The sequence below is a fragment of the Vigna angularis genome, chromosome 4, assembly GCF_016808095.1.
Source record: "Vigna angularis cultivar LongXiaoDou No.4 chromosome 4, ASM1680809v1, whole genome shotgun sequence".
In the NCBI taxonomy this organism is placed as follows: domain Eukaryota; kingdom Viridiplantae; phylum Streptophyta; class Magnoliopsida; order Fabales; family Fabaceae; genus Vigna; species Vigna angularis.
Window position 1 is genome coordinate 3,064,204 of NC_068973.1, and position 10,959 is coordinate 3,075,162.

General features: G+C 33.5%; 2 protein-coding genes across 2 annotated transcripts; one reads left to right on the forward strand and one right to left on the reverse strand.

Annotated features, from left to right (window-relative positions):
• Window positions 1-412: 412 nt before the first annotated feature.
• On the forward strand, window positions 413-3,388 carry LOC108330842 (plant intracellular Ras-group-related LRR protein 6). Its single transcript, XM_017565418.2, has 3 exons — window positions 413-657; window positions 1,052-1,221; window positions 2,568-3,388. Exons 1-3 carry the CDS (start codon window positions 466-468, stop codon window positions 3,244-3,246), a joined length of 1,041 nt encoding a protein of 346 aa, XP_017420907.1. The 5' UTR covers window positions 413-465; the 3' UTR covers window positions 3,247-3,388.
• A 2,285-nt stretch (window positions 3,389-5,673) lies between these two features.
• On the reverse strand, window positions 5,674-7,418 carry LOC128196123 (uncharacterized). Its single transcript, XM_052875992.1, has 3 exons — window positions 7,153-7,418; window positions 6,942-7,068; window positions 5,674-5,681 (listed from the first exon to the last, which is right to left on the reverse strand). Exons 1-3 carry the CDS (start codon window positions 7,354-7,356, stop codon window positions 5,674-5,676), a joined length of 339 nt encoding a protein of 112 aa, XP_052731952.1. The 5' UTR covers window positions 7,357-7,418.
• Window positions 7,419-10,959: the final 3,541 nt, after the last annotated feature.

Sequence of the window (10,959 nt, forward strand, 5' to 3'; positions counted from 1 at the left end):
AATCAGGTTAGAGACTTACAGTTCAGCAAACTAATTGAGGAATATCAGAAGAAGGGTGACGTTTAGAGAAAAAAAATGAATGAACTATATTATAAGATGGTAGAGAAACAAGTGGTATAGAATGTTTGATATATTAAAATCAATATCTGTATAAATATATGATGATTTTTTTTTATTGTAATTAAATAAATATTTGGAATAATTAAAAAGATTAAAATATGTGAATCTAAAATGGAAAAAAAGAGATGGTGGTAAATTAAATGGTAATGAAGTTGAGAACGTGGGTTTGTTAGCAAGATTTGACCCTACGGCTCTTGTACTTCCATTCCACGTCACTCTTCAATCAACGTCTCATCCTATTCCGTACGTCTTTTCCTTCTTAATCTCATCAATCTTCCATTTCATTTTCTCTATATATAATAACCCTCTTCTCTCTCAACCTTTCCAATCTCTTCAAACTCAGCCATGAACATGTACCATCTGCAACAGCTTCATAATCATCAACCTGTGATGAGGAAGAGGGAGAGAAACAAAGGCTTGGAGAAAGAGAGGCTTCAGGTCATGGATTTGAGTGGCATGTCTTTGGACTCTCTTCCAAAACCTTCTCTTGATTTGGCCACCATTTCCAAGTTGGACTTATCTAACAACAATCTCCAGGTATACCTTTTCATACCTTCCAACTAATATTTCTTCTGAAATCCAAACAGTCTGCAAAATATGATGTTCTGTCTGTTCATAAGGTGTATAATTTTCCTTAGATACTCGTTTCTGATTAATTTTAGTTCACACACAGAAATAATTGATATAATATTATTATATCAATCAACTTGCACTGAAAAGAAAGAAGATAACTAAGTGAGTTCAAAAACATGGATAAGTGCATGTGCATCCAAATATATATATATATAACTCACTTATCTTCTGTCTTTTTCCTTTTTCCTTTTTCCTTATCATAAAAATGAGTTTTGAAGGGCATAATGAACATTAATGGCTGGTTCAGTACAGAATAAAGAAGGAGAAACGAAATCGTGTTCTTTTTTTGTTGTAACAGGAGATTCCTGAATCCTTAACTGCGAGACTGCTAAACATGGAGGTGTTGGATGTTCGGTCCAACCAGCTTAAGTCTCTTCCTAATTCCATTGGTTGTCTCTCTAAGCTTAAGGTTTTAAATGTCTCTGGCAACTTCATCGAATTCCTCCCCAAAACCATTGAGAATTGCAGGTTTGTTTTTTTCTTCTTTTTTTTTACCACTTCTCTTTCCACTGCAATATATTTATGTTGTAATTAAATCGTCTAGTTCTGGGAAATCTCCATATATATGGATAAGAAGTTTTCTATTTAGCTAAAACTAAATCTGTTAAAGTATCTCATTAATTATGTGTATCTGCTCCATTTAAATCACTTGTCCTATACTAAATTAAGGAATTTTTTCATTGAAAGAGTAAATCAAACTGTGGTGGAAATGGTAGAATTAATACACTTTTATTTGTCAACCTTATGTGAAAGAGAAATTATAGTTTCACACTCCTACGTATTTTTTAGGAATTAGGAGAGATATAAGACAAGGGAAGAATCAATTCAGATTGAAAATTATGAAATTTTACATAAATAAATAAAAAAGAATTATTTAGAAATTATTTAGAAATATTTTATAAAACGACATTTTTTACCTGAATTATAAATATAATACATAGTTTCTTCCTCGGTCTACATTATCATGATAAAAAAAAATTGTGGACAAAACGTTTCCGTTGTCTATTTTTCTTTCGGCGGCATCAAATCCTGTGTACGAAAGTCTCCAAAAACCTTCACCATGTTCATATTGGAAAGCTTAATAATAGATTTTTGTACGTATTGAATTTTTTGTAAAGCAAATTATGTAACTGATGATAGCAACCCATATACTTTTCTTTTGAAGAAAAATGAGTTAAACAATTTGGAAAACTGAGCACAGCTGTGTGGTTGCCGTCACAAATCAGGGATTACAATTTGAAAAAACGACACTTCATTTTTTTTATATATGATTCTCCGTGATTGTTGTTATGTACATCAAAATCAAAGTAGGTGCACTTGAAATTAATACAAATTTGAAATATGGCTCTACGTTAATTTGATTGAAACTGATTGAGGCAAGGAATCAATTAATTTATAAATGTTGTAAAGGAAGAGTTTGAATATATGACTACACTCTTGGCCAATTATAATTGATGATCAACCTTAACCTTCTGCACTGTCAAACCAATAAATAATAAATCTATAATATTCCAAGTCAAACGTGGACTATGTTTAACCACAACAACAATCTCCATTTAATTATTCTAATTCTTCAATCCTTTTCCATCCTAATTCAACATGCCATGCATTATTAAGCTTTTCTAGTTTACATCACAAATTCAATATTGTAATTCCTTGCAAATCAAAATTATCACTTGATTAGAAGAGTGCAAGAAAGAAAATAACATTAATTATCGAAGAATTGAAAAGGAGGGAAATCATACATGATTCTGCACGATCTTTCATTAATCTTCAACTAGTTCATATTATCATTGTTCATGGTGGTTAATCAGAGCATTGGAAGAACTGAATGCGAACTTCAACAAGCTGAGCAAGTTACCAGACACAATAGGGTTTGAGCTGATAAACCTGAAGAAGCTCTCGGTGAACTCGAACAAGCTGGTTTTTCTTCCTAGCTCGACCTCACACCTAACATCATTGAAGGTTCTGGATGCACGGTTGAACTGCCTAAGGGCACTTCCGGAGGACCTCGAGAACCTCATCAACCTCGAGACACTGAATGTGAGCCAGAACTTCCAGTACTTGGAAACCCTCCCTTATTCCATAGGGCTCCTCTTGTCCCTGGTTGAACTTGATGTCAGCTACAACAACATCAAGACCTTGCCTGAATCCATTGGGTGCCTCAAGAACCTGAAGAAGCTAAGTGTTGAAGGGAACCCTCTGGTTTGTCCCTCGGTGGAGGTGGTGGAGCAGGGCCTGCACGTGGTGATGGAGTTCATGCAGCATAAGATGAACTCGAGTGATCAACGCCCAGCGAAGAAAAGGTGGTGGATGATGAAGATGGTGAAGTGTGGAACCTTCAGTAAGCAAGTGAGAGGTGGGAAACGACCAGAACATGAAGGTTACAACATGCTTAAGCACCAGAAGATCAATGGTCTTGCTTCGCCAGGCTTCATGGGAATGCTTTCACCTCTTCGCTTCTTCTCGTCACCCCGCCATTCCTTCGGCTGAAGATACTTTTGTAATTAATCACTGTCATTTGGAGAGAAATTAATTACTTCATGAACTGAGATCTCCTGTGTTCATAATCTTACACTAATTTTCATGTGCTTCTTTTTCTTATGATATTTACCATTTCTCTTTTGTTGTTGAATAGTTTGGTTCTGTGTTCTGAATTCGAAGGATCAAAGGTTTGACAGTTATGAACAGGAGAAATTGTGACTTAGGTTGTACTTAAGTGTATAAAATAATAGGTTCATGGTATCATATTGAGTACAAAATGACGGAGGGTTTGTCTGTTTGTGAAGCTTTCAAAATCAAGTTTGCTCTCAAGATAATATACCAACTCGTTTCACGGAATGGTTATGCCACATTATTCATTGAACCTTCATTAGTTTTGTTTTGTTTCATTATCTCGTTTCAATTTTTTAATTTCTAAAGAAAAAATTTATTCTTCTACTTGTACTTGTAAATTCTTTCTTTTGGTTTTCAATAATAAACTTAAATTTAGAGAATTTATTTGAGTTTTATTTTAGTTATTTTTTGTTGCCTTTTTCAATTTCAGTTGTCTGGGTTTCTGTTTTCGTTCTACTTTTATTAAGCTCCATTAATATTATTTTGTACTCAAGTCTATTTCAATTTGCGGTTATTTAAAGGCGGATTTCATTAAATGGAAATACACAGTGAATTACACATAAATACTGCATACTGAGAGGTGTGTCACTGGTGCAACGAGGGAATTTTACCGCGGTTATTTTTCACTATACGTCGCGGTTTACGAACCGCGGCATATTCAGCCGCGGTAGTAAATCAGAGACTTTAGGCCGTGGTTCTGACCGCGGTATATAGGTTGCGGAATATGCCGTGGTTGTCTACGTAACCGCTGCCTTAATTCAATTTATTTTTAAAAAAAACAATTTATCCACTATATGCCGCGGTTCAACCGCGGCAATATACTCTCGTATATGCCGCGGTTAGTGCTAAAACCGCGGCCATATGTCTCATTTAAAAAAAAACGAAGCACTATATGCCGCGGTTATGGTTAGAACCGCGGCATATTCCCCTGCAGTTTTTTAAAATTGCAGGTCTGTTTTTGTGATATCCACTACCACAAAAACAGACCTGCATATAAAAACATGTACACAAATTCAATTTGAACATAACAAACACATGTTCAAATGTATTTCAACATCAAATAAACTACAAAGTCTAAGAAAATTCAATCTAATCAAATGCAATGTTTAAATCTAAGAGCTATTGTATAATCTAATTATATACTTCGCAGCAGCGTTCCTAATGAATAATAGTGACTTCTCAGGAACTGGTGTAGTAGTCTTGAATCTCTGCAAAAGACAATTCATATTAATTAGTGTATATGAATTCAACATTTGGGAAAAAATCAAAATTTGTTAAAGTTAAATATTACCATTTCCCAGCGACTTGTGATGTGAGAACGAACAATATGGGTCATCCAATACATTACATAGTATCCGCACTCATATGACCCATTTTGTCTGTTACACTACAATATATCATCACAGTTGATAATAGTTAGTGAATAACATTAAAATAAAACAATTATAACAAAGTATGACTTTAGCATATGTCAAACCTTGAGAGAAATCCAAGCAATCTTTCTACTATTAACAATTGATCTCCCACCCATCATCATACTTGCTGGAATAGAACTGTATATAAAAAAAGGTTTTAGCATTCATTTATATAACAAAGAAAGTCCAAACATTGAGGTTCTTACCAATCAATTGCTTGTTTAAGTTGTGTGGGAGGAGGCCTGTGCAATGAGCAGAACCACAAAGCATAGTTGTCTTGCATAGACATAACAAGAAGTTGCCAATGGCGCCTGAAATTCATAATAACGTAACTATTAAATATTAAAATCACATATGGAACATTATTATGTTAACAAAGTTCACTTACCCGGATATATAAGGCAAAAAGTATATTTTCTTGCCCCTTCCAAAACTCCTTATCAGACTCATGTTGATATGCTCAAAATCATTTGATTCATGAATTGATTGGGGATCAATGAATCCATAATCATCAGAACGCCCCAACTTATTACTGACCCCAGACATATACCTGAAATCAAAAATTAACTTTGATATAAGGATACTTGATATATAAATCAATTTTATATATAAATAATTGGTCATAGACTTACATCGTCCATAGTTGAATAATTGAAATATTCAACTCTTGTGTTCCCGACGCAAGCTCACGGACATCTTGGCTATTAAGGTATATTGGGACCTCAGAGCCTGTCCCAAATACATTAGCATCATACTCAACCTCCAAAGGATTATCATCAAGGATGTCAGCAAGTAGATGCAATGAAGAAAGAGGGTCATCCTCAGATAGAGGAATCTTCTCTTGTGCATGCGTCTGTTGTTACATGAAAAGATAAGATAAGTTTTGACATCAGAAACCTTTAACATTGAGAAGTGTAAAGAAGAATTTCATACCAAGGGGTCAGAAACTGGTTTAACCAAAAATTTAGGCCAAGTGATAAACGACTTATATGCTTGTTCCACAGTGAAAATCTCTTCCGTGGACAGAGGAACCGAGGCATCTGGTATGATCATTTCATCCACTGAGACCTTCACCTCATCCTCTAATAGTTGCATACCATGACATACAGTCGCTGACCTAAACTCTGTTCCACGAGCTACCAGCACCATCTCAGTATCCTCTAAAATGTATAACAGACATGGACTACCATCGTCCATGTCATCCTCTGGGATGGCTGATGCGGAACAACTTCCTTTGCCGCTTCTCCCTGTCAGAGTAAATGTTAGATTATACAAGACATAGAAATAATTGCACATAAATGTTTATTAAGTTTACCTGTGGGAGGGGGAGGGATAGCATCTGGTATAGCATCTGGGCGCATGCTCTGAAACTGCTGCTGGTATAGCATCTGGAATTCAGCCCTCACCTCGGCCCTGATCTCCTCTCTAAGGTCTTGTCGGACCTTTTTTGTGATCTCTTCTGTCATCCTTTGTGTATCGCTGTATGAATATGAAGGCTGACGAGAAGAGCTCCCAAAATAATCTGTAATTCCTACTCCAGGACCTGCAGCACGTACACGTCCAGGGTGCTCAGGTCGTCCAATCGCAGCAGCAAGAATATCCTGGCGACCCTCTGGAGTGAATTGGCCTTGGGAGCTCTGCTCAACCAAGGCGTCCTATAACATTACAAAACACCATTATTCTTTAAATAGTTTAATGTAGTATGTATAATGACAATATTTATTATTTTAGGAACAGTGATAACTTACAATTCTTTCAGAAATCTCTCGTGCAGTGTCGGAAGAGTAGGTGCCCGATGGTCGCATACGGGCCAACTTCCATTTCTCATGTCTAGACGGTGGAGAAGGAGGCTGAGGAGGGCTACCACCCTGAGATGGTGGTATAGCATCTGCCTTTTGCTTGACGATTTTCTCCTCAAGCTTCCTATACCCACCACGAGATAATAGGTGGGGGTTTTTGTTGTGAGCACTTGTTCCTTGTGCTTTGCATCTAATTGCCTGTCACATACACATTAATTAATTAGTTCATATGATATATATTTGTTAACGAGGAATTGAATAATATGAACTACACAAACCTGCCATTCCTCTGACATCCGACTCTCTTTAAAAAGCCGCCAAGTCTCCTCATCAATGGACTTATATGCACTACATGGACTTTTATGTTTAAGGTGTCCAAAGATGTATCTTGATGTCAACTTGCTTTTAAAGTTTCTGAAATTTTCTGCAACAGTTGACAAACACTTATTTCTAAGTGATGTGACATTTGGAATGTCAAATGTCATCTGAAAAAAACATAATAAAGTTGTATTAGTACAAAATTATCAATATAAACAAATTTTAATTCAAATGCTATTAACTAAACTTACCAATATATCTTTCCAAATAATGTTCCGATCAACCTCGGACACATGATCAAAAGATGGAATGAGAATGCTAATCTTATCACGTGCCACTACTCCAAGGTATGATCGGAAGTCATCTGCATGGGGGCCAGTTGCCACACCCGTGGTGACATTCACATTCACCGGAGTTCTTTCACCACTATTTTTCCTGATCAATAGTTGTTTCATCCTAGTGGGTCCTCTAGTGATTTTGGTTGGGGGAGCCTCATCCCCTGAAGAATGTGGATGATCAGCCATATATCTGTCAAAATAAATAACAACATTAAATTTTATTTCAAGACTTATGTAATATCATATAAATTAACAAAACATGTAATAGTAATCATAGGAAATGTATAAAAGGAAAACTTATGTTATATTAATAAAATACTTATACAGAAATTGAAAATTCATACATAAAGATATGGATTCATCATATGTATATTCCCTCATCATGATCTGACCGAATTGCATGTAAATCATCGTCAACTAGAGATTGGTCATCCAAATTTGTTGTAGTTTGAAATGAATGGTTGTCAGCAATATAAATATTAATCAGATTGTCTTCGTTAACTTCAATTTGTTTTTTGCCTTGAAGAGCAACATACCAATGGTCAGACGCAGTATCTTTGACATAAAAAACTTGAGATGCTTGATGTACCATGATAAACGGTTCGTCTCGGTAACCCACCTTGCGAAAATCAACCAGTGTCATACCCGAGTCATCTATTTTCACACCACTCTTATTGTCAAACCACTTACACTTGAACAATGGAACAAAAAACTTGGTGTAATGAACCTCCCATATCTCTTCTATTATACCATAATATCTCATTGATCCAAGTACAGGAGATTGATCTTTTGATGTGGAAAATTGAAGTGACTCAGCTTCTAAACTGACTCCACTATTTTGTACTGTGCTTTTATCATCCAAAGTCTTCGTATAGAATGTGCAATTATTGACTTCATAACCTGTACAACACACGACATCAAACTTCAAACCATTTGCAAGCCACAATAAAGTTTCAGAAGAATGTGGCTCTTTGTCAATTTCATATTTGAACCAAGACATAAATGTTTTGTTATGCTCCATCAATTGACATTTCTCTGATTGTCTTGGATTTTTATTCTTAACAATGGCTTTGTGTGCTTCCAAAAAAGGGATCACCTCATCTGTGTTGTTCAATATATAAAGATGCGCTTGCAACAATTCTTCGCGATCTTTTGTCACCACATTGACACCTCGGATGCTTTTACTTGTAGAAAATTTATTCAACCATGCTGTGCGAGGAACTCCTATTGGATTCGTTGATGTCATGTAATCTGAACAAAACTCGATACTTTCTTCAGCAATATACCTTTCAATCATCGAACCTTCAGGACGATATGGATTTTTAACGTACCCTTTCAAAATCTTCATATAACGCTCAATAGGATACATCCATCTTAAGTATACCGGTCCGCACAACTTGATTTCTCTAACCAAATGAACAAGTAAATGTACCATGATGTCAAAAAAAGATGGAGGGAAAAACATCTCTAGTTGACACAAGATGATAACTATCTCGCCTTGAAGTTCATCTAACTTTGTAGGATCGATGGCTTTACTACATATTGACGAGAACCATAAACACAACCTGTTTATGGTGTGCCTAACATTTTTGGGCAAAATTCCACGAATAGCCACCGGTAACAACTGTTGCATTAAGACGTGACAATCGTGAGACTTCATGCCAACAAGCTTTAAGTCCTGCATTGACACATGTGTTTATATTTAACATTTTTTATATCATCATACTCTTTATTAAAATATTATAATTATAACACTTAAATATAATTATATAAACAACTTATTTATTTAAACATACTAATAATTATATTAATTTTCTTAATATAAATTAAAATCATTGTTGTTGTTATTAGTAACAAATAATTCCTATTCCATGAATTTATGATAAAACATTTTATTTAATATAATAGTTAATTAAAAGATCTAATTCTAAATTTTAATTATATAATTACATATCACTAATAAATTATTATGGTAATTTTATAATTTAATACAAATAAATTTATATTAAAATGTTATTTTTTAATCTTAATCTTAATCTTTATCATTTAAAAAAATGAATTTCATATGGCAATATCTTTCAATATTTTTGTCCGTCTATATCTACGATGTTTCTATTTATAATTTTTAACATCAAATTTGTGTTATATGTCTACATTCTACTTGAAGAGTCATTCATATATACTCATTTCACTTTAATATAAACACCACTAATAAATTATGTAAATTTTATAATATCTAAATATTATTGGTTAATCTTAATATTATCATTCTAAACAAAAAAGATAAACAAGTGCATATACATTAATAATTGGTTATTATAAATTTAATGTCTGATAACAATATCTACGTATATTTTTATTTAAATATGTTAATCTCAAATTCATTTTTCTCTAACTTTTTTTAATAACGATTTATGTATATTTAATTTTAATATAATATATGACTCAAAAGTTTAATTGTAAATTTTAATCATATATCAATATTGTTTTACTACACATCACTAATTAATTGTGTCAATTTAAAATAAACAAATTAATATCTAAATATTATTATTATTATATTATTATTATTGCTATTATTTTTATAATCTATTACTCTAACATAAAAATCAATATTAAAATAATATAAATTAATAATATTTTTTAATTAATTTGTTATAAAAAAACCTATAATTAATTATTTAGTTTTTTCATATTATTCAACTCTTTATCTAAATATTATATTTATAATTATACATAATTATAACACTTAAATATAATAATATAAATAAATCATTTATTTAAATATATTAATAGTTATATTAATTTTTTTAATACAAATTAAAACAAAAAAAACAACTACTTGTATGCACACTAGTAAGCACTGAAACATAATGCCACCAAGATCCCTTAATTAAGATATTCGAGTACCATACATCAAGCATTAAAAAGCAAGAGTATACAACAGATCACACAGTCACTAGGTTTAGAAATGTAAAAAAAGAAAAATGAAAAAGAAGGTATGTATAGAAAAACTACAAAATGCCAGCAAGCCAAACTTAGGAACAATATAACATAATGCACTCAAAGAAAGAGATATATATCTCCGGGTGAAGAACAATTGAATTACTGATTGCGAGGAATCCTCAAATTGGAAAAGTTGACATGGTTTATTGGCTGTCAATATAACATTTATTTGTTATAATGAAATTGATTACAAACCTTACCGCTACAGGCTTGACCTTCACAGGTCATAATTAATTTGTAACCTAAATCTTCCTCCAAAAGCTGAAAGACAGCATATACTCGAATTTAATATTTGTTTCAATCACAACTTCTATCACAATAATCATGTTCTATATATTGAGAAGACATTACCCAGAAAACTCAGTAGTACCCCGGTTTGCCACTCCCTATGCTGGACCATGTGGGATGCAAGGTGGGGAGGAAGTAAATTAGAGGAAAATTAATTCCATAGCCAATGGGAATCTGTCATGTAACAAAATGCAACAAAGAGGATGGAGAAAGACGATGAGGGGAAGAAAAGAGCAAAGCTAATCAAGACCAAAAATCCTTTTGCGTGGTCATTTTTAAACTTTTGATTTCAGGGTTACTAATGAGATCCAAGGCTTGGTATGGGAACTAGGATTGAAGGCAAGAGTGGAGGCAAATAAGCCTTAGTGAGAAAGAACTTGTCCTACTTGAGTTAAGCCTTTTGGTAATGAGGAAAGAACTGCAATA